Source organism: Ambystoma mexicanum, chromosome 2q (genome assembly GCF_040938575.1).
Source record: "Ambystoma mexicanum isolate Mex_15411 chromosome 2q, UKY_AmexF1_1, whole genome shotgun sequence".
In the NCBI taxonomy this organism is placed as follows: domain Eukaryota; kingdom Metazoa; phylum Chordata; class Amphibia; order Caudata; family Ambystomatidae; genus Ambystoma; species Ambystoma mexicanum.
Window position 1 is genome coordinate 845,657,878 of NC_090924.1, and position 25,240 is coordinate 845,683,117.

Here is a 25,240-nt window from a genome sequence, read left to right on the forward strand (position 1 = left end):
CAGTTTGTGGGACTTCATTTCATTTCTAAAACGCAGTACTACAAATACCAACATGATTATCTGTTTCCGGCCATTAGTGATGCTTGGAAAATTGAACAATTGTCTCTAGCAAGTACATTCGAAGGGAAACGATTCAGGCTAGCCGGCGATGGACAGTGCGACAGCCCTGGATTTTCTGCCAAGTACTGCACCTACCACTTTCAGGACAGGGATAGTAAGAAAATTGTTCGGTGGTCATGCAGGTAACACAATGTACATCCTCAGTGGCCTTGGAGAAACTAGGATTTATAAAATCAGTGGAATATCTACAATCGAGGGGAATGCACATCGACCTCATAGCCACGGACAGACATGTTTCAATTGCCAAGACAATGAGAGAGCAGTTCCCACATATTAAACATCAATTTGATGTATGGCATCTTGCTAAATCAATCAATAAGAAAATATCGGCTGCAGGGAAAAAAAAGGTTTGGAAAGTATTTCACAGTGGTCCCAGCCTATCAGCACCCATCTTTGGTGGAGCTCCAAATCTTGTGACGGGTCAGTGGAAATACTACTTGAAAAATGGCGGTCACTGAAGCACCACTGTACCAACGTTCACTGCTGAAAACCTACATTTCCACCAATGTGAACATGGCCCTTTGTCCCCAGAGGAGGCAAGGAAGAAGAAGTGGTTGACTCCATCTTCACCGACACACAAAGCCATTGAGAAGATTGTTTTCGATAAAACTCTATCAAGAGATTTGAGGTGACTGACAGAATTCTGTCACACAGGAGGTTTGGAGGTGTTCCACAATATGTGCCTAAAGTACAGGCCAAAGCGCTTGCATTTCAGCATACAGGGCATGAAACATAGGACTCTACTTGCGGTCTTGGCCCATAACGAGAATCTCTGCCGTGAACAATCTAGAACTACAGGTAATGTAAGGATGCCTCGCTACACTAAGGTGTTTTCTAAAAGAAGTAAGCAATGGGTCATCAAACCAGTCTATGAGGAAATGGAGTTCGACTTTGTAAAAAGCCTTATTGTTGCTGTACTCGAGAAGCACAGATATGGAATTTTGAACGTTTCTGTGCAGAGCTCTGATGCATTGCCACCAAACATTGCCACTGTGCCATGTCCACCCAAAGCAGAGCTGGTTGTGAAGTACAAATCCCGGTTTAAATAATTGTAATATGATTGTCTTTTTGTAAATAAATGTTATTGTACAGTGTACATACAAAGTATGCTAACCCTAACCCCTCCCTTCACCATCCTGGGTGGCGAACAACCTGGGTGTCATGTTTGACTTCTCTCTCTATTCACCTCATATCGCTGACCTTGTCAATATGTGTATGTATACATTTGTGTTGCTGTAACTAAGTTTCGCAAGGCTTGCGTATTGCAAATAATAAAACAATAATAAAACAAACAATAAATCTCACTTATAAATCAACTCCTCGGGTACGTTATACTTTCCCTGACCTTCCCCAAAAAAGTCAATGTCTCCATAGTTATGGTTCTCTAGGGCTGCAAAGCTCGCGGACAACGAGGGCAAAATTGGGGGCCTCAGGACGCGCCAAGCGAGCCATTGCAGATGGGAGAGAAGCCAGTTCACATTTGCACATTGAGGGCTAGTACATAGATGGATTCAAAAATTCAAGTTCTCACAGATGGCTTTACTACGGGATGTTGCAAATTAAGAATGTATGCTTGTTTAGAGTGAAGGTCAGCGGCTTTGATTTTCAGCTGGTGGCCTGAAGAGGCCCACAACTCACACTGGCAGTATAAGGTTCTATTGTTTTTTGACCTTGAGAGACAGGGACCATGCCGAAAGGACTTCATTTGAAGAAGGGGTGCAATAACGTAAGAGACGATAAGGCAGAAAATTCTGAAACTAGACCGAGTTTCATGTTAGTTCAGTATACGAAAAATCGTTGTCAAGAGCACAGTGGGATTTACGGACTGCATTACGCAGAGACACAATGGAAATTGTAAATATAATGTAAGTAACTCTTTAGACGCTTTTATACCGGAATGAAGAATTAATGAATGAAGAGCAAGTAAAATGTTTGTGGGGTCGTCTTTGTACCGGGGACATGGGCCTGCAGGTCCACATTCCACACGCATGTAGACAAACAGTCGTTTCTCATTGTGTTTTAACCTCGATTTATTTTGTTAGTTTTCGCATGGATTTTAGAGCCGAACATACTCCATTGCACTATCCTTGAAAGCACATAGTTTCAGATCGGCTGTAATAAATAAAATGAATAATATTAATAAAGATCGGCTGGCGAGACTAATTATAATTTTTATGTTTTCAAAACAGGTATATCCTACCCTACTGCCACTGCCACCAGTTTCAGACCCCGGCAGGTGGTTTCTTCAACCACCAGCTGCAGCTTATCGTAAACAACTGCACCACTTTGATGATTTTATGGCACGATCGCTAAGGGCCCATATGCCCTTACCCGGTACTAGCGGCTAGAAGCAACATATCAACCTTAACGCTGGCCTAGTGCCTAGTTGATGGAACAGCCTTGCGGTTCACTGTGCGACCAAAGTGCTTCTTTTAACGAAAACCAACACCCTGTGTACCATAAAGTAACAGCGCGTGACTCACGATAAAATGGAACATGATTTGCGGATAGAGAGAAAAGAAAAAAAATGACATTCTGATTTAGTATGCCAATTGCTGAATATTCTATAAATATTTAATGTTAAATAAATGTACTTTACCAAATGTACCGTGTTGCTGTTTGATTTGAAAGTACAGTTTCATATTCCGAATTGTGGCGCGCTGTGTTGTGAGTTGATCTGTGTTGGTTTCCGGGTTCTGTGTGAAGTCACGTAGAAGACCACTGGGCGCGTTTGCCTACGCAGGACAGTAACGTCACGGAGAGAGGCGGAGAATATGAATGTTTTGATAATGTCAGGCTCAGGGGTGGGGGATATGATTTAGTGCCGCAAAAGCAGGTCAGCCAGGGCGATGGGGTAAGTGATAGGATTATTACAAAATGGCAGCGCCCTGATGCCTGTTTTCGCGTGCGTTTAATGGACGAAAACTTGGGTAAGGTCCATAGGAAATTTTTCTAAAATCGAGCGACTTAGGCTTAAAAACACATGGCTGACCCGTAGGGACAATAGAAAATGTTGACCGAACCATTCCTTTAACTATGGGAACACCTGGTCTCTTTGGCAACATGCCATTTCATGTACTGGCATTAATGATAACACTTTCCTGGAAGTAGACAAATACAGCGATTCATCCCATGAAGTGTTCCTGTTTCCCCGGGACCCTTTTCCTCCCAGGTGACCATCCCAGCTAACAATGCCCCCATGGTCAGGATCACTGACTTTCCTTGGACACCTGAGAGGCGACTTTAGGTAGGGATTTCGTGAGGAGTTCATGGGATTCATCACAGCTTCCAGAAACAAAACCTTGCAGTGTTCATGCGGAAAAAGCACTCAACTTTGACTCCACAGTGGAAGGTTGCACCATCAGCGACACAGTGTTTAGACATAAACCCAGGATCAAGGGGAGCAGGCATATTTTTGGAAGGAGCACTGTCCACCGTAGGAAACGTGGCAAGCTTTTGCCATGCAACCATAACAGGGTGGAAATTAAGCATGGTCTACTTTAGGGACCCCTCTCCCAAAATGTCTTTTTGCGCCTGAAATTAAACTACCTGTTTAGATGGTGCAGAAAGTCTCAGAGCTTCTAAGTATTCTGGAATGAAGCATGAGGTTTGCGATAGTCTAACCCACTGGCACCCATTCAGCCAAACTCTACAACAGTCAGGCCTGTATCCTGGTCATGGAACTCCTCAGGAAAAAAAAAAGGCAACTCACTGGAATCTAGCGGTTCAAAAGCATAGGGAATGGGGTCCCCTTCCTCATTGAAGATTTGACCCACTTTGGTATTCCAGTGAGGCACCAACATCATAGCCTACACCAAGGCTTTCACGACTTAAAACTGAGCTGAATGGTGTGGGAGTGTAGTCTGTGCATATATATAGGCTATAACCCTACTTTCGATTATCATTTTAGACGGCAAAGGATAGCCTTGAAAACAATTTATTTCAACAATCCTTTACTACAGGCTGGCACATGTTGTGACATCCTGCAATAAAGGGCTGTTAAAAAGTACTTCTCATGTGCACGGCTCTCCTTTGCAGTCTTTGGTAGAACTGCTCAAGAACCAGCACCACACTACTGAGTAGTATCACAACAAAAACCTTCCGAAATAAAGATTATCCTTGCAGAGTTTTCAGATGCTTACACTGCCTGCACTGCAACAAACTTTCTTCCAATAGCGACAGTTATAAAGGAAAACTCTGGAATATGAAACCTAACCTTAACTACTGCTGGCTAATGGTCAAAAGAAATCTTGATAGCCAAATTTGCAGTGGGCACCGACAGGGTGAATAAAAACTGAGCTCTTGAAAATGAAGGTAATTATAATTGTTTATGTATAACATGCTTAATACCCAGAGGTTTCTAAGCGCGGACCCGGCCCTCGAATCTGTGTTGCTCCGTGTTGTCTGAGCTATCCTCCCGAGAGGATATTGGCTAAGAAAAAACATTTGTATGTAGAATTCCTACAACCAAAAAAATCAATACAACAATTGCACATTTTTGAATAATATGAGCATATGCTAATCTCAAAGGACTTAATTACAGCTAACAAAACCTAACAACACGAGCAAATATTGTTTTCCAAGAAAAAGCTAAATGTATGAAAAACATGTTTTAAATGGCCAGCTTGCTTAGGTGACAAATTAATGAATCAGAAATTGTATGTTGTGACAGAGGCCCTTTTCTTTCCCACAAGAAAGAGTTTTGACATCAAAGAAACACCCACCCAAAATTGCAGAAGTAGTACTATAACTGGCTAAAATAAAAGCAACACAAAGCAATTAAACATATAACAACTGCATGGCCTTCATCTCCGTAACCACAATATCTCAGATGCTTGTAAAAACATTGTCTTCAATTATGGGATCCTCCGACTTCAGTCATTGCTGTTTTATAGGAACAGCACTCCTCATTCTAAGCAGCTGATGAGATCCATGCTTGCTTGATATTGCTAATACTTCACAATACAGCTTTTGAGATCACAGACAAAGATCAAGATTTCTTGATTCACTGAAGTATCAGCACTGTTGGACGTCTGGTTTATCTCTTTTTGCTCTAACTAGTAAAAGAGTTAACAATGCAAGATCCTTCATGTCCAACTCCAATCAGACTTTGTGTCGAACGCTGAAAGGATCTGCTTTTTTCTCCTGAATCTTAGTTTACTTCGGCTCCCTCCTAAATATAATCAGCAACAATAACCACATCTACCACTCATATGCAGTGAAAACCAAACTGATCCGATAAAACTCCAACTCTTTCGAGGCTGAGATGATAATGCCTGCCATGTCACGCATGGTCTCGGAAATTGTACTTCAAAAGAAATGCAAATTCCCAACACCTCTAGTCCTATATCAATTACCCACAACATGGGAGTCAAAAACCTAGAAGTAAATCGCAGCTCAAAATGACTGTGATAACAAGAAGATAATTATTGAACTATCCCATTCATATCTTTGTGTACTTGTAAAATATCTTCCATTTCACTCCCCAGAGAACACTATCATTCACTCTTGCCTCAAATATGCCAACTGACTCGAATCTCAGTTTGCCAAAACACTGAAATCTCCAGTCCAGAACTGGTCCTTTTGGAACCAGGCAGCCCAGTTAAAAAATTAGTGCAGGATGGAGCACCAGATCCTGCTCTGAACTAGCAGGCTCTTCTCCCTGAGAAAGAGTAGTAGATGGACGTGCAGATAGACCACGCTGGTCTGAAAACAAAATAAAATGCCAATACAATACAATTGGGGCATGAATAGGAACCACTGGCCAGATTAAAATGACCTTCAGGTAGCCAACATTTTAAAAATATTTACTGCATTAGCCCATCCAATGCTATCTGCAGGAGCTAAGGACAAATATTTCAGATACACAGGACACCATTTTAATCCCCCATTAATGAAAGCGGAGGGGCAATGGAGTAAAATGACAAGAGAAAAGATGATGCTGAGTATTCATGGCCGGTCAGAAGCAGATGATCAATGGTTTGTTTTTTCTTTATACATTGCAGTGCACTCAAGTTATGACACATACAACTGTTTTCCCGGAAAGAGCTAACCTTGCCTTCCGCTTATTTCACAAGCGCAGTCAATTTAAGGATTGCCAGGTGTTAGGAAATATTTTGTTTTTGCTGCTTTCCTCTCAGCCTCTATGGAACACCTTATCTTTTATTTATTGTTTGCTTTTGTCGATAAGTAAATCCCTCAGCTTTACTTCCCTTGCATTCTACTCATTATTATGGGAAAACTGATCCGTCCTGGTGAAGCCATGCTCCTCTGTCCTTATCTGAAAAAGGCCTTCATTGGTGCTTCGACTCCTGGTCTGGTGGGAGCAACCTGTCCCAATCTTTGTTCGAGGATCCGTTCCTGCTGAGCCTTCTGAAGTGTCCAGGGATCACCTGGTAGACTGACCAGCTCTCTCCTGGCCTACATCGCTGCAGCCGTCGCTTTTCCAAGTGCATCATTGGAACTAAACCTGCAGCCTATTGTTCCAAGAGAGTCCAGCTGTCTAATCTTCAGAACTGTATCACAGGAGCCTGAACTGCATACCAGCCGGACCCAAACCCAACGCTGAAAGTGATATGTAAACCTACGGTCCCTGGGCCTGGCTCTTTCTCATGCAAGTAAGACATTGCAGAAGTAAGTGGGCTGCGCAAATCTAGGAACCCCTGAAGTGGTCCCTGGAAGAATCAGAGTAATGGGGGTAGGTTATACTACATATTTCTGCCCCCACGCCCATCATAAGGTTGCATGGGCATTAAGTCCTCACCTTATTGAACCTTGCCTGACTAAGATTGGTGGTGGTCTGGCTAATGATCCCCCTCTTGGGCCTTCCCTTAACTGGTGGGACTGGGAGAGAAACCTTTTTGAACTCTACCTCTTTGAAATTATCATTTCTGTTTTTCGCTCACTTTACTATACAAAGTTGAGTGTTGCTTCTGATACAATTGAATACTGTTTCTAAATGTAAAGTGTTGGCGTTCTATTAGTATAACCCCCCAAAAGATGAATGTATATATGTGTTTAATAATATATATGTGATGATACTTAACTGGAATTACTGAAGTGCTCTCTGTGTGTGCCATTGTAGCCTTAGACCACTTTCACATATATCCTGCGCTTAAGCCTTACTGCTTTGATACACTACCTTCATTGGGGGTTGGCTAGACTTGATTGTCTTTTCTGTTCACCATAATAGGTTGGCCCCAGGGTGGATACTGAAAATCCATCTTCACAGGGAAGACTGGCACTAAAAGTGATATTTATTTCAGTGTGTCATTATGTGGAGATAATGTCAATACACCAGGCAACTCAATCTATTTTAGTGCAAAAGGTTGTTTACTTACTTAAAGTTAAAATAAGTTACACACTGTAGTGACTTCTGCAAGATTATTTTTTATGTATTTATATTTCCCCTGTATTTTATTTGTGGTTTTATCCTTGTATTTATGCATTCTATTTGGGTAAGTGTGTTATGTATTACTTGTATGACAATGTGTCAAATAAAAGTAATGATAAAGAAATTCTGTGACAGTTTAGTACACAATGTTTAGTACCATTCATAAAACAATACAATAGTATAAAAATGAAGAAAGTGAACTTGTTACCGCTATGGATACGTAGGTGCTCCTTTAAGTGGTGCTTGTACTTGAAAGCTTTTCCACATTCAGTGCACTTGAATTTCCGGTTGCCACCTGACTGCGTCACATGTCTCTGTAAAAGATGAATCTACTTTTATATATTACATGTGGATCAGTAATTGGATGACATTTACTATTGCATAGTTTACACATTTCTGATATGAAAAGCACTACGTTACATGTTAAAATGAATAAGCACAAAAACATTAATCTAGATTTACTTTGGGAACTTATTTCAAATGTTTCCCCTGGCTGTTTTCCCAATTGATTTTCTCAGCCGCTGCACTAGCTGCCCCCAGCCTTCTGCAACACCAGCTCTCCACATCAGCATCCTCCTTTTTTAAACCAGCTCCTAGGCTGTACAGACTATGACCAGTCAAAGGGCCTCTGCCACATCCATCTGAGCCTCCATACACTGCTGATAAGCAGCTGGTGTTCAATTTATTATTGAAGCGCCAATTCACACCCTTGGTATATATCACTGCGGGCAAAGACCATAGTTCAAGATAGTGGTCCAATGCTAGGCACTGGGAGTTGAAGAGGGTGTAGAGGGTAAAGTTGCTTGTTAAATTCTCAATGGCTGATGGAATCATAGTTGGCGGCAATGTGGCATCCACTGACCAACACTATGGTGCTGTCATAGTAAGATAAGGCTCTGTTCCCTTCCCATTTAGCCTTGTGATGCTTTGTGTGTAACAAATGCTCAATAACAAATAAATAATTAAAATATACCTACATTAATTAATTAAAAATAACAGGCACAATCATTTGCTAAAATAAAGTATATGCTGGATTACTATGGCGATACCTAGAAAGACAACTCATGGTCTCACATCCATTGTTCAAATCAACTTTTGCGTATCCTACCGTACATCATGTATGTTGAAAAATGTGATTAACAAGTTCAAAAGTATCCTCTGATGACACCTCGAAAGGTTCAGTGTACAAGTATTCAGATGTTTATGTCTGTCTAAAAGCAAAATCACAGACCTCATGTTCATCACATCAAACAGTAATTTATAGATCTTCACCTAGGACAACACTCCAACCCCTACAGTAAATCCTGACAGGTGCAAAATGATCACTGCTATATACACCTGATGAATGCCATTATTTGCCTAATGTGCCAAGCAAATTGTATTGAGACTGTTCTCAGCCTGTAAACCACCATATAAACAAAGATAAAATTAGCGCATAAAGGCTTCATATGCGGACAGCTCTTTATCTGAAAGAAAAAAGAAAGCATGCCTCCCAGAACCTTTAGCACTACACTTATGTTATTAAGTGGAGTCCCCAGCCATTACCCACATCTGCCATTCCCTGATCCATGTTGCAAACAGTGTACGATGTATATATGAAATACAGAAATGGAGGCAAAGTGAGTAGGAGCAAGGGGATGAGACCATGTTGTGCCATGTAAAGCCTGTGTGGGTCTTGCTACGCCATATTCTCCATTGCTGTATATGGCATCTTGTTTGTTAGTCACTAACAAGCTCACCATTCTACTTTTCACCTTACAGCAGGCATATCAACTAGCCACTAACAAATTGCTGATGACCACCAGCCAATACGACCAATCAAACTTTAAAATTCTTCTACCAGCTTGTCTTACAGCCGCTAGCCTCCCCAGTCACATCCTCACTAGTATTAGCAGCAGCGCCTTGGTGCAAAACGCTCTATGAATAAATAAATCAATATACCTACAACTGGTGCTCCACATTCTGGATACACAACCCTCAAGTACCCTCACCACGGATCTATGATGTTTTCTCAAATTTATTTTGTCGACTACAACTTTGCCAGATCTTTTGGGCCAATTTTACCACCCTTGTTTTACAGAAAAAAAAGTGGTGTGGAGACCCTCATCCATTTCTGCCCACCACTTCCCTGGCATTCTATACACAAAACGTAAATTTACCATCTATAGTGTGACGGTAAAAAAAAAATGGAAAACAAAGTTGTAGTCAGGAAAAGTGAGAAATACCATCATCACACTTTGCCTACAAGTACTCAGATGGAAACTATGGTCTGCACTCATCAATGCTTTAGGATTCACAGCTTGCCTCTTCGTGATGACCTCCTAGTGAACATGTCTCTGGAACGCCAACAAAGCCGCCTTACCCCCCTACCACATGTTCATGCAAACACTAGGGGGTGGGGGGAGATTGTGGGAACCATCCATCGTGCTATAATTGCTTTGGATTCCAACTGCCAATGTGATGGGGAGCTATTGTGCACAAACGGATGGTCCAAAGACCTGAAGTCCTTAGCCCTGTCAAGATAAAACTTCAGAGCGTGGCGCACATCGAGACAATGAAGGCTTCTTTCTCACTCAGTAGATTGATTAGGGAACAAGGTTGGCAGAGATATTGCCGCGTGTATATGGAACTCAAAAAGCACCTTTAGTACAAATGATGAACACGTCTTTAGAACCACCATATCCCTGAAAAAGTCTGACTGAAGCCAGAAGGACTTGGAGTTCACCCACCATCTGAGACAAAGTCACTGCCACCAGGAGGGCAGTCTTCCACATCAAACTGATACCTGCTGATGCCATAGCCTGGACCGCATTCAGAAACCACTGGGGATGAGGATCCTTAGCGGGAAGAAACGGGTGAAACACCCTTGAAATGATGTTTAACTCTAGGGTTTGAGAATGAAAATTAAACATTGTCCTATCTAGCCAGGCTGGACAGAAAAGAGAGCACTGCATGTAAGTCACATGAAAGGTGGTTAAGTTCCCTGTGAACGCACAAGTGGAAGAAAAGGGACCACTTACTTTTGTACAGGTCACAAGTTGACTTTATCTTTACCGCCCACGCCCATTTGTTCGCAGGCACATTTCCTCGAGGCCCACTTGCTTGGAATTTTAAAAACATTTCCTCGCAAGTATGTATGGGAGTTGGGTTTGGGTATTTAATTATGGTGGGGTAAATGCAGGGGGTCTCCCCTGCATTTTACTTGCAAGGAAATCTGTTTACAAAAATTGCAAACAAAATAGGCCTCAATGAAATCTCAATGAACAAACTATTTAGAACCTATCTTTACTGCAATGGAGACATACATGTTGTCATTTGAGAGGCCGAGCTGACTGTACAGTAACTTCTCAGGTACTATGCTGACAAATTCAGAGACTGGGGGATGACAAATTCTCCCTCGTTTCTGGGAAAAGATGTCTCCTCTAGGTATGCTGGATGAATTGATGTCAGGGTCTCGAGGTCGGAAGGTCAGAGAACCAGAACCTGACCGCCACCTCGAAACTACCAGCCTCATGGACATCAGATGTAATTCTCCAAACCTCTTTCTCACCAAATGTGTGAGGAAAGGCAAGAAAGCATAAACTGACACTGTCCAGCGGAACTGTCAATCCGTCTCCTACAGAAAACCAGGGCCCATCCACAGGCTGGTTGCACACAGAGGGCAACCTGTGTTCAAGCATGTCGTAAACTATGATAGGGGCCGAAAGGATCTCAAAATTGCAAAAAGATAGTTCTCGGATACTGAGTCAAACGGTTTCTCTGCACAGAGAGGACAGCAATAGCTCTAGCATGTGGGTTGATTTGCGATAGACTACAGAGGAGTTGCCCTAAGTTTCACAGAATAGAGCGTGGGGGGAATAAAACCTGCTTGGTACTGGTGTACTAAATCTGTCATGAATTAAAGTAGTCTGACAGCCAAAATGTATACAAAAATGTTCTCATCTACAATGATTGAGGATAATGCGTGGTAGGAGCCTAAGTTCTCTGGTGGTTTCTTAGGCTTGATTAATAATGTTATGATTGCCTCTGAGTGTTAGGGGATGTATATCATGTTACCTAGATTACGCCAAGACTATGTAAATAAGGGAACAAAGAATGCTTCTATTCTATGTCAAATTCGTCAATCCAGCCGTCCGAGCTGGGAGCCTTACCAGACGGCAAGTCGCTGATATCGACAATCATCTCTTCAACCGTCAACGGTCTATCTAGAGCAAGGAGATCTTCCATGGGTAAAGTAGGTAGGGTAACCCCACTGAGAAATTGGATTGTCTCCACTGTGGAGTGAATATCAGAATTATTGTAAAGGAAACTCTGATATTGTGCAAATGCAAAATCGCCATTAGGTAATCTTACCCTGCAATTGTTGGTTTATCACTCAACTAGTGTGCGTCCTGGCCAGCTGGCCTCCCCATATCTATGAGCCAACATAGGCTTGCTAATGTAGAGTATTTCGCATTCAGCTAGGGTACTTAACTTGAGAAGAACAAGTTACTTACCAACTGGTAACGTTCTTGCGACTGGATGTTCCTCCAACGCATTCCATATCTTTGACATGTAATCTCCACAGCTGTGCACTTCGGAAACTTTTTCGGCAGAGGGCTTCCTGAGTCGATGCCGTGGGGTCCATGTCCCTCGAGGGCCTCCGTCGAGGACGACGTCACAGGATGTTATAAATAGGACGCACAGCGCCCGTAGCCTCAGCTTAAGTTTTTCCCCCCAGAACGTGTGACACCATTCAGATGCCTGCTGGACTGCATTTAGCCTTGCGGAAACAGAAGCTGCAATCGCTTAGGAAATTCTCCTGAGGGGCAGGCTGGGAGGGCGATGTGGAATGCGTTGGAGGAACATCCAGTCGAAAGAACGTTATCAGTTGGTAAGTAACTTGTTCTTCAAATGGATTGTGTCCTCCAACGCTTTCCACATCTTTGACATACTCCCAAAGCACTACCAGTAAATGGAGGAGGGAAAAGAATTTTAGAATACCCAATTAGATTGCGGAATAAAGAACTGCCTTCCCAAAGGCCATATCCTGACCATGGATTGTAGCCAGGGAATAATGTTTTACAAATGTATGGACTGAAACCCAAGTAGCAGGATCACAAATATTCCTAATAGGAACACCCCGCTGGAGGGCGGTGGAAGTAGCCACGCCCCTAGTGGAATGAGCTCTCAACCTTTCAGGAGGGTCTTTACCCGCCAACCGGTAACACTCCGCAATGGTAAGGATAATCCACCTGGACAAGGTCTGTTTGGTAACAGCCTGGCCCAATCGGTGTCCAGCATATCCTACAAAGAGTTGATCGTCCACTCTGACCCTGGACATCCTAGAAATGTAAAAGTTAAGAGCTCTCCTAGGATCTAACCGATGGAGACGCTCCTCTTCCTTACCAGGATAAGGAGGGGGGGTAGAAAGATGGAAGAACCACCTTTTGACTCAAATGATATTCACAGACTACCTTAGGTAGAAAAGAAGGAAGTACTCGCAGTACAGCCCCTGTCCTTGTGAAACACAGTAAAGGGTGGCTTAGCTGAAAGTGCCTGCAATTCACTCACTCTGGGAGCGGAAATAACCGCAACCATGAACACAGTCTTGCAGGACAGTAATCTCAAAGGACAAGAGTGCAAAGGTTCATACGGAGCACCCATGAGAAATCTCAAAACCAAATTCAAATCCCAAACCGGCACCTGGAAAGGGGACCGCGGGAATACATTAGTCAGTCCTTTAAGAAACTGAGAAATCAAAGGAATCTTAAAGTAAGAACATTCTTCAGATCAGTGCTTAAAGATAGACAGCGCCGCCAGGTAACCTTTAATGGTACCCACTTGAAGGGCCCTATGGGCCAAAGAAAGCAAGAAAGACAAAACCATAGAAATGGAGCCCTGAAAAGGATCAACACTTTGATCCTTGCACCAGTTGAAGAACTTACGTCAATGGCAACGATACAGGGATTTTGTTGCAGGCCGCCTGGCCGAAAGCAACACCTCAATCACGTCATCAGGACGGTCTCAATCCTTATACCTCAACCTTTCAGATACCAAGCATGAAGGTTGAGAGTCTTGACCTCTGGATGGAGAACCTGACCCACCCTCACACGAGAGCAGACGGCGTGGAGGGCAGATGGACATTTCCAGAATGTCCGGGTACCTCGCTCTCATGGCCCAATCCGGAGCAAGGACCATGTGGGAACCGAACCTCCGTAACCTCCGCAAAACTTGAGGAATGACGTGGACTGGAGGAAACATGTACAGCAGTGGGAATGACCAATCCACCACAAACGCGTCTCCTAAGGCTCCTCTTGGAGGAAATTCCCTTGAGCAGAATCTCTCACCCTTCCGGTTGACACTGGTGGCGAAGAGATCCACTTGCAGGGTTCCCCAAAGGGCAAAGATCTCCTGAAAGACTTACTGAGCCAACTCCCATTCATGAGTCACTTTGCTCTGCTTGCTCAGAGCGTCCGCTTCTGCATTTTCTTCGCTGGCTAGATGAACCGCCGAGATCGAAATTTCCTGCTGGATGGCCCAGAACCAGAGCTGCACTGCCTCTCTGCACAACGGGAGTGACCCTACCCCCCTTTTTTGTTGAGGTAATGCATGGCCACTGTGTTGTCCGTCATGACCAAGACACTCTTCCCCCGTACCGAGGGCAGAAAAGCATTCAGGGCCAGCCTGATGGCTCTCACCTCTAACAGACTGATGTGGAGTCTGGACTCCGACTGAGACCAATGACCGCTGGCGGTCACATTTTTGGCATGAGCGCCCCATCCTGTGAGGGAAGAATCCGTCACTACAGTCACCTCCGGCCACGGTTGCCAAAACGGTTCCCCCTTCATCAGGTTTCCTTTGTTCACCCACCACAGAAGGTCCTGGGAGACCGAGCGTGGGATCTGAACAGGATCTGTCATCTTGCCGGAGAACTGCGACCACTGCATCTTAAGGACCTATTGCAGGGATCTCATCCGTAGACTGGCCTCTGGCACCAGAAACATGCAGGAAGCCATGAGGCTGAGCAACCTTAGGTACTCGAAAGCCGGGAGACTCTGGGCATGTTGAAACTTGTCCACCATCTGTACAATGTGATGAGCCCTTACCTTGGGAGGCGAAAACTTCCCCAAGGACGTGTCCAACACAGCCCCGATGTACTAGAGCTGTTGCAAAGGTGTCAGGTGCGGCTTCTTTAAATTCAGGGAGAAGCCCAGACTGTGGAGGGTGCGGCAGGTGATACCGAGATGATCCAAAGCGAGCTCGGGAGAGCGCGCCCAGATCAGCCAGTCGTCCAGTTAGGGGTAGACGTGAATCCCCCCTGACCTGAGGTACGCTGCCACCACCACCATGAGCTTGGTGAATACCCTCGGGCGGAGGTCAATCCGAACTGCAGGACCCGAAACTGAAACCTCAGGTACTTCCTGTGCGCAGGATGGATCGGCACATGGAAGTATGCATCCTTGAGGTCCGGAGACACCAACCAATCCTTAAGTTGAAGGGCCTGGAGGACTTGAGAAAGAGTGACCATCTTGAACTTGTCCTTCCTGAGAAGTTTGTTCAACCAACGCAGGTCCATGATGGGTCTCAATCCCCCATCTTTCTTTGGGATCAAAAAATAAGGGGAATACCAACCCTTGTTCCTCTCCGCTACAGGCACCAGTTCTATGGCCCCTTTCTCCAGCAGGGACAAGATTTCCTGCGCAAGGAGCGGATCCAGACTCTTCGAAGAGTGTTTCCCCGGTGGATTGTCGTGAGGCCGTTGAAGGAAGGGAAGGCAGTAGCCGTGGGCTATAGTATCCACAACCCATGCATCTGAAGTAATGGCCCGCCATTCTTCGAGATGCTGAGACAGTCTGCCCCCAATCGGCGAACCATGGGACATGGCCTCATGACTGTTTGGAAGCGGCTGCGGCAGTTCCTGAAGGCAAAGCAGCAGCTGCCCGAGGGGCTTTGGCACCACTATCTCCCCGACCACCACAGGTACTTTTTCACTGGCCACTCTGACTGGCGGCCCTTCTTGTTCTACCAAAGGAGGAGTAGAAACGAAAGGAACCTCCCTCCACTGCTGTCCCCTAGGACGAAAAGGCAGAGGTCGACGCACCGCAGCGCTTAAAGACTTTGCCGCAGCTATTGAGGCCTGCAACCTTTCAAGGCTCTTGTCAGCTTTGCTGCCAAATAAATGAGTGCCATCAAAGGGTGTGTTCAGAAGACTGGCTTGAACATCCGGAGCAAATCCCGACTTCCGCAACCAGGCAAATCTGCGTATAACGGTGCTCACAGCCATGGACCGGCTCACACTGTCAGCCGTATGCAAACCCGACTGAAGGGCCTCACACATGGCATCCTTGCCATCCTGCACAATAGCAAGGAAACCATCCCTTTCTTCCCCCTCGGGAATACGCTCAGCCGCAAAAGCAACACAAGAACACAGAATGTGTGTAAACCTTGCCAAGGCACATGTGGAGTTGGCCGGTTTCAAGGCCATGCTCCCAGCAGAAAACACCTTCCGTTCCCAACCGTCGAAGCGCTTGTCGTCCCTATCCAGAGGGATCGTAGGGTACACCGCCTGCCTCGAGGTGGCCGTAGCCGCCTGAACCACCAAACTCCCAGGAGTGGGGTGAGTAAACAAATAGCTAGGGTCACTAACGGAAGGGCGGTATTTCTTAGTAAGATTTTTATTTACAGCTGGAAGAGATTCCGGGGACTGCCAAGCAGCTGCCACCCCTTTCTGCAAGGTAGAATGAAATGGCAAAACAGGGTCAGAGGACAGACCTTGATCCAAGATGTCCGTCAGCTCATCTTGCACAAAGTCTTCTGGAGGACTAGACCAGCCCAGATACTCTGAGACATGTGCCACGAGTTTCCTTTAAGAAGAATGCATGAGCCCCAGGCTCAGGTCTACCAAACTCCACTTCCGGGGAAGTGTCCAGTCCACTTGCATCATGGGAGGGTCTGCCTCAACTCCTCTAACTGACTGTCCCCAGAAAAAATTGGAGCATCCTCAAGGTCACCAGGTTCCTCAACCTCAGACCTTTCCTCCTCTTCAAAAATATCATCCAGAGGGGGTTGAAACCCAGGTCTGGGGACAGAAGAGGGCCTGGAGGCCAAAACGGGCCTCACCGACTTCGAGGTAGCCTTTCTTGGAGGAGCCACAATGTCTGGGTACTCCAACGGCAAATTCAGAGAAAAAATTCCTGAAGGTGCCGATAGTGCCGAAGGCTTCGACGTCGAGAGCGTCGACAACCTCGACGTCGAGAGCGCCGACGGCGCCGTGGGCTGATATGACGGCAGGGCGTTGATGTCCGAATCGGACGGACACAGCATCGAATGAGTTGACGTCAGCCCCGAGCCCTCAATAGGTTGCTGCAGTCTCGCTTGGGACTAGGACCGAGACCTAGAGACATGTTTCTTGCGACCTTTCGAAACCTTGTCCGTACGAGACCTCGACGGCTCTCGATGTGTGTCACGTCGTGAACCCGAGCCCGAAGGCATGCGAGCCACAGACCGAGACCAATCCAGGCCAGCTTCGTCAGAAGGCTTGACCGGACCCGTGTCTGGCGATTGAAAAATCGACTTCATTGATTTCTTGAACACTGCCCATTCCTCTGGAGTCGGGGTGCTTCCGCAAGTGCCGGGACGAGGAAGAGGAGTGGCAGGAACCACACTGGGACCGAGAACCCCGAGATTCCTTCCGATGTGAAGAGTCGCCCCTCGAGTCATCGGTGGAAACCCCCTTGGACGTCTGGGACATAAAAGGCTTCGAGCCCCTACCTACCTGTAGCTTCCCCTTCCGCAAGGCCTTTGCAGTCAGCGACTGGCATTTCGAGCAGTCGTTGGTGTCGTGCGACTCGCAAAGACACCACAAACAAATGGGGTGGGGGTCCGTGAGTGACATCTTGGACTTGTAGTCCCGGCAGGCCTTGAAACCAGACCGCAGAGTCAGAGGGGTTGAAGAGAAAGACATCTTCAATGAAGCAAACCCACGAGGCGCGCTGAGTCTCACGAAGTTAACATGTTCATGGAAAAAATGGAACGGAGGCTACGTGCGCCATGCGTCCTATTTATAACAACCTGTGACATCATTCTCAACAGAGGCCCTCGAGGGACATGGACCTGACGCCATCAACGCAGGACGCCCTTGCCGAAAAAGTTTCCGAAGTGCACAGCTGTGGACATTACATGTCAAAGATGTGGAATGCGTTGGAGGACACAATCCATTCGAAGTTCAGACTTAATTTTGCCAAGCAGATTTGTGGGAGAGACTCCATATTAATTTTGCAAGGAAAGCATTTTGTTTTCCGAGTTCACAACTCCGTTCTAATTAGTTTTAATACTCTGATGTTGAAAGAGCAATACCTATTATGTTTAGATTAAATGTTTCCTATGAAGTAGAAAATAGTGGAACTGAACCAAGGTTTACTTTGAAAAAATGTGTAGTTTTATCAGATAAGGATGATGGGAATGAAGGGTCTAATAATGACGCAGGGACTAGTTTCCATAGTGGATGAGGAGGGTGCTATTTATCAGGTCCGAGAAATAAAAGAATCAGGGAGTGGTCAGAATAGGTGCAGGGAAATAGCAATGATATAGAATAGAAGAAGAAATTAACCAATGGTCAATGCGTGACATTGTGTTGTGAAGACAGGAATAAAAGGAGAAGTCGCTGGAAGAGGCATGTGAACTTCTCCAGACATCAGACATGTGCAGTATAGGCAGGGTGCACAATTTGTACTCGCCACTAGCCTCTTGGCGAGTAAGAAATAGTGTGCTGTGTGTATTTATAGAATTGAGGTGGCAAGTGACTTCTTTATGGCTGGCTAGTAGCCTTCAACTTGATTTTTGCCCCCTTGGTATGGACATTATTTAGATGATTGCCCATGCAGTAGCAGTGAGCGTCTTGGGCCCCTTCATAAAGCAATTCCCATCAATGTCGAGAATAGTGCTAAAACCGCCTCCTCATATTACAGCAAAGTTATATGCAGTATCACACATACTAGCTAGTTGGATATAAGGAACAAGTTACTTACCTGTAACTGTTGTTCTCCAGCATGGGTCTGGCATGAATTCACATGCTCATGAATATTCCCCGTCGTCAGGCTGGGAATCCTCGGTAAAGGAAAAATCAGTATCAGTTTTGTTTCTGATCTGTCTTTCGTAGTAGTAACCAATCACTGATCTCTGCGTCATACTGACCACAGCCAATGACTGCCCTCTACCTAAGCCCCGCCTCTGGGAGCCATCTTCAGATTTGGTAGCACTTGCAGAACTGGCAGTCCTTCTCTACATGAGTCTTGTCCCCATGAAGACAGTAGAGGCATCGCGAATGTTCGTCTTCCTTAAACACATTCTGCAGCCCGCATCCAGGGCAGCTGCGAAACAGCTTGGGTCCGGGCGACGAACTCGCATCCTGGGCCATCTCGAAGTAGGCCGCGAATCTTCCAAGAAGTTGATTCGACGAAATCTTCACCCTTGAGGGGCGTAGGAAAATCCCACAACGGGTAGCCGTTAACAGGAGTAGAAACGGTGGAGCTTGAGGCTCGATTAACCGAAAAAATGTGAAAATTCACCTGAAAAAGCGCGAAACACGCAGTAAAAGCTCGAGAGCTAAGCACGAGGACTCCCAACACTTGAACGTGCGGTAAAAATCTGAAGATGGCTGCCAGAGGCGGGGCTTAGGTAGAGGGCAGTCATTGGCTGTGGTCAGTATGACGCAGAGATCAGTGATTGGTTACTACTACGAAAGACAGATCAGAAACGAAACTGATCTTTCTTTACCGAGGATTCCCAGCCTGATGACGGGGAATATTCATGAGCATGTGAATCCATGCCAGACCCCATGCTGGAGAAAAGGAGGGATTGTCAATAATATGCCAATAAGTATTGTTTAGCAATGTTTTTACACCAGACAGAATCCCACAAACATACTTGCTTATAGGGTCATTGGAAGATTTAATATGGCGCAAGGGTAGGGTACAATAATGTAGTATCAACACCCCACGAGCTAGAAAACACTAAGGCCCCGATTCATGGAATTGTTTGCATGGTACAAAATGACTTTGCAATGCAAAAATACACTTTGCACAGTTCCATGAAGCAGGATTTGTGTCGTCAGTGCAAAGTCACTTTGAACCATGCAACAGGTTCCATGAATCGGGTCTTAAGTAGTATAATATCTATTTTTCCCCCCATTGTTTGGCCATGGACAGCACAGCAGGGGTCTTCTGCAACAGCAACCTTTTCGGGGAATAACTTTCAACATATGCAGCACATTTCCTGGTCCTGATGGGTTTATTTATACCACAGACATTTTGCAGATGTACTATTGGTGTTCGAGATTTAGTTTTCTCAGTACATTAAAGATTAAATGTACTGTCACAGTTGTAGAATGCATTTATATAGAATAATTAAAATTGCCAACAAACTCTCAACCCGCTTATCGCCCCCTCACTAGCATTCCACCACAACATGATAGTGTCACCCGAATATACCATAAGCATCAAGAGAAATCCTTGGGGGTGCTGCGGTCAGCATATCAGTGCAGGAAGAGGTAGCCCAATATCGGAAAGAAATAATTCTTAGCTATCGCACATGCATCAAATACATTCCAAATGCTAATGCACTGAATTCCTATATCATCAACCAAATTACTTAAATGGTAAAGACTCAAGGTAAATGAAATTCCAAAAGTGTCTTAATTTCTACAAAGAACTGATTGATAGGGCAATCAGACATATGACTTTTTTCTTGAAAGAACTGGTAGATAGCTCAGTCAAACATATAACTTGCAGCCAACACGTGTTTCGACCTAAGGTCTTTCTCAAGGCCGGATATTATTACCAAAAAACACAGTGTAAAATTACTGCCGTATTCGGGAGTTGATGCCCAATAGCCTAATAGCTCCCAGATCGAAAAGGAATTGTATGGGAGGCATAGTATCACAAGTATGACGCTGACACAATAGGTACAATTTGTAAAACTTTTATTAAAGTTTCTGGGGTCGAAAAAACTCCTACTTTGCCCTATAACTAAGATGGGAGTAGTCTTGACCATCAAACGATAAACAAAACAGTCCTAGTCAAATCAAAATGCCTATGCTAACAAAACCTAATGCCTGCCCTATCTCTTGTACAAAATTGTATAAAGGAGAAATGTATGTAAAGGAAAAATGAGTGTTCAAAAGAATAAATGTGGCTGAATAAGCTCTCCTCTTCACGTTAGACTACACCGAGTAATGCGGCCCCTGTAGGCAGGATGACGAACAGTTCCAAAGCATGGATCAAGGCCCGCCTGTCCTTCTGCGTTAAAGTCTGTGTTTCTTGACTACCAAATAATGTTTCAACAAAAAGTTCACATAGGCTTCCTTCTGTCTGGCTCAGACCTCTTCAAATCACAGATAACGTGGGTACCCCTGTGTCGGGCTCAGACCTTTCACAACAAAGTTCAACAAACTTGCAAGGGGGCTTATTACACTTAGGGTCTCCCTCAGTCAGGCTCATACTGCTTTCGGATGTCAAAGATTTTCGAAAGTACGTGGCTTTCTTTACAGACCTCCGCAGGTCCACTTCGACTAAATATTCAAGGTTCAACTTTCACTCTCCCCGTCCCTAGTATTTAATTTAGCTTACTTCGCTTTTGCAGTTCATTTGCTTTATCGTTCCAAAGAATGCACCTTTCACAGAGACTTTCGAGTGGGCTACTTTCTTTCGCCGGATCACTCTGTTACTCAGTATCGCTGATTTCACAGATGTCCTTACTTCAAAGTTAATTCACAGGTCTGCCCTTCTTCGCGTCTCATCCACACGCGTGCAGCCTTCACTTGCAATGTAATGTTGCCACTTCAAATGTTCTTTAATACACACCAGTCTCTCGGGTCGTTTGCCAACTCACCGGCTGTGTGCCCTTCTTTCTTAGTTTTACGATTTCCAATTCACGAGTTAAGGTTAGTACAACAGGCTTGGTCTCGCCTCCCGAACTCTGCCGTTCACCCAGAAGGGTCGCTGGCGTCGTTGAAACACAATGCAGCCTTCTGATGTGGGATCTGGCCTTCTCCACGTCTCTTGTGCAGCATGTCGGAGGCAACAACCTCCATTAGGTAACTCTTGGGGTCCCTTGGTCCGTCGCTCGGCTCCAGTAGGTTTGCCATCGAATCGGAAGTTCTGCTCGTATTCGTGTTCCGCCTTGCTCAAAGTGTGCCTGTAGGTTCTGCCTTTTATCTGTGTGAGGAGAGCCAATTGGTATCAGGTGTATACACTTAAAGTCAAGTGCCTGACTTTGCCTGACTCTATTAACGGGACATGCCCAGTACGATGTACGAGAGTCAGTCTTGTTACTCTCAGTCACCCTCTTCCTCAGCCCAGTGTTTGTGTAAAAGGGGGCGGGGGAGCTGGGACCTCGGTGAATCATAAAAAATAGGATGGGTTAGATTAACAAAAAAGGGGGGAATACCGCATCTCAGCATCGGCTGCCTCACCCCAACTCCTGAAGACTCCTCACCCAGGTGATCCTCCTGCACTGGTCCACCCCCAGGAACTGGATCCAAAAGCGATGGCCGTGTCCTGGCCATCTGGATGACAAGTCACTGAGGACTAGCGGGTAAGACAACATTTGGTTTCTCACATAAGTCACTCTGTGGTATTATAGTAGTATTTACGATAGAATGTGGTCCATAACTCGGTTGCATTGCGAAAAACCAGCATCCTGTTCAGAACTGCCAAAAACCAGCGTTGCAGGCAAATGTCACATGCATAATAAAACACAGGCTTATAGAAGATGAAGAAAGATAAGCGATGAAGTGACTATAGGCCATTAATTAACTGAGCATAGATCACTCAGTGGTGTTAGAAAGTCGGAGATCAAAGCAAAGGTGGCACCGGATTCTGATGATTTGGAAGGTATTGTGGCTTCTATAACCGATAGAGTAAAAAAACAAAAGAATAGCCACCGACCTCTATATTGAATCCTGGGTTTGCCAGTGAAAAGTATTTCGTAGGTGAGTTGATGTTCACAGAGAAGTCTTCTGACATTGTCAAACGATTTACATGCCACTTGGACTATAGGGGAAAAGTCAGGATATATTAACACTCTACTGGATTCAAAGCACAGTTCACCCTGCTTCCTGGACAGTTTGAGTATTAAATCCCTATCTCTGTAATTCAGTAGCGTCGCGACTATGGGCCGTGGAGAAGCTCCGGCTTTGGGAAAGGGTTGCAATGATCTGTGTGCCCTGCCGATTAGGAAATTAGGTGAAAACTGTGGGTTTCCCAACATTAAACGCCAAAGATTTTCAACGAAAGGCTCCATTAGGAGCACTCTGAGGCTGCCTTGATTAGGCAGATGTTGTTACGCCTGAACCTAGACTCCAGTCCTTTTACTTCATCTTGATGATAGGGAGGTCCTTCTTCAGAGCATTAACTGATAAACCCAGCGCAGCTACCTTGTCTTCCGTCTCACCAATCCTACTTTCTGCTTGGATAATGTGACTGCTCTCGTCTCAAATTTCGTGTCTAAGTGGAGTTGATGTTGGCTGCTAAGTAATCAAGGTGGGTATTGATGGATGTAAATTCACTTTCATACCTTCCATGATCAGGGGCAGATCATATTCAAACAAGGATCAGCATAAATCATAACTCAAAAGAGGCAATATCTGAAAACAGCGCATGATTGAGTAGGGGTGAAAAGTACTTGTGTAGGTAGGTTCCTAGTGCTTAAAAAACAAACCTATGATGAAAACCTAGAATCAGCGTACACTATTGCCATGCTCACCTCAAAAGCACTGAACATCAAAAGTCTACAACGTGCCCAAGCAAGGATTCAGGTGAAGGAACAAACCCTGTGTGCCCAACTGGCAATCAGTATTTTGGAATGTATTCTCTTTTCTTAGTATGATGAAAACTAAGAAAGCCATTTGCAATAGGATGATTTAAAGGCTTTCCGGGCACTCAACTCAATATATAATTCTTCCTAACAGAATACCAAGAAGCCACAAAAAAAGTCCATAGCAGTACCGAGAAAAGGCAAAGGGTGCTGTTACCTTACTGGGATATAAATGCTTTCAATTTGCTTTCCTTAGTTCGATCGGTCAAATGGTATATCTGGGTGTGGCATCGTTATTTCATGCTTCTTGGCAAGCATACCTGTGTAAGGCAAGTCTCATTTAGAGATGCATCACAATAATCTCTAATTTATCGAGGCATTACTGTGAGAATACTCATTCATATACATTAAGATTTATCCTGAAAGACAGGCAAGGTTATCTTAATGTGCTTAAGACCTTATCTACTAAATTTGCAGGAAAATTATTTCAGGCTCATTAGATAGAAAAATCCCCATTAGCGTTTCCCTCTTACATTAGGGCACTGGAGTAACCTCTCGATTTAATGGAACTGTGGATGAGCAGCGCAAAAGAACTGATCAGAAATAGTTTGATAAAACAAGGATTGCGTTGCATTTTATTGCTCATGCAGCTTCCAATGTTGGGAACAATGCTTCTATGTCATTCAATATCAGCCTTGCTATGGGTCAGATAGGATAAACATATTCCTTCTCTTAATAGGATTATTTAACTCTTGCATTTCAGTATACTTTTTGGTAGGTATCATCATTCGTATCTATCAAAATGAAAGGACATCATATAGCTTTCCCATAACCAGGGACATTTCCTTCATTCTGCGGTCAGTTGAAAGCCAGATACACCATTAAAGACATGTTGAGGCCTTCTCTGTCATATAATCATGAATATCACTTCAGGGATTCAAGCCTCAAAAGGTTTAACTAGCAATTAGGTGTGTCCCCACATCTTAAAAGGAAACTAAGTGATATATTGGCATTCTTAAAAGAGGAGTGAAGAAAAGGAGACAATGGGAGAGTCATTTGTAAAACATTTCATTCAGCTGCACACTTCATGGAAAGAATGTGATTCTTGACAGGATACAGGCCCGTACAGAGGGGCCCAGAGCAAATCTTTCCCACTATGTAAACTTACCAAAATGGTTTCATTATTCAAGTTGACTCCATAGATGTAAGAAAAGCCCCAGACGACCTAAGAGCAAACACCTCTAGAGCAGGGGAGTCGAATAACTTGAAGAGGAAGCTCAGCCTAGACACTCACAGTTACAACTTGAATACAGGGAGCACAAGGAATTAATCCAAGATGTTGGATAGCCCCTATAAATGTGTTCCTTCTACCAGTGTTTAAAGCCTCATGATTAATGGGATTCCATCTGTAGCCCATCAGTTGAATCCAATCAATCAGGCGCCCTCAGGAATCAAGGAGTGGTATGAAAAGCAGCAGCTTGACTCGGAGCTGGAAGGAAGATACAGGATAAGCTACAGATCTGAAGAGGAGAATGGACGAGGCTGAGAAGAAAGCATTCTAACACATGCGGCCAACATGACACACTGCAGGTCCCAACACAGACTATTCTGACCCGTCTTCAGGAGGACAACCATTGACCAGAGCCAGAGCATTGGCTCAAAATGGCCAATCCCAGAGACGGAGTGGGGCAGTTCAGCCAAGTCATTTAGCTTAGGGGGGACAAACCTGTGGCAAAAGTAGAGATTTCAGACAAACAAAGTGAGCAGGGGCACCTCTGGCTCACGAGGACAGCCTCCCAAGGTTTCTGTTTTGAAGTGGTTAGGTAGATGATGTTTGTAAGCTTGGTCTGGCCTTATGATTAGTGGAAATGCCATTGGGGCTAGTGTAATTTAGTAGGCCTGTGCTTAGGCGGCTGTGTGGGGACATTGCCA

The 25,240-nt window shown here is 44.7% G+C and overlaps 1 protein-coding gene across 5 annotated transcripts in view; it reads right to left on the bottom strand.

Annotated features, from left to right (window-relative positions):
* The window catches only part of ZEB1 (zinc finger E-box binding homeobox 1), a 648,143-nt gene that overhangs the window by 81,910 nt on the left and 540,993 nt on the right, over window positions 1-25,240 (bottom strand). For 4 of the 5 annotated variants that reach the window (XM_069648076.1, XM_069648073.1, XM_069648075.1 and 1 more), the window contains one exon: window positions 7,722-7,842. In XM_069648076.1, the coding sequence (XP_069504177.1) occupies window positions 7,722-7,842 (121 nt within the window). The remainder of the gene's footprint in view (window positions 1-7,721; window positions 7,843-25,240) is intronic. The other variant, XM_069648074.1, reaches the window with a different exon arrangement.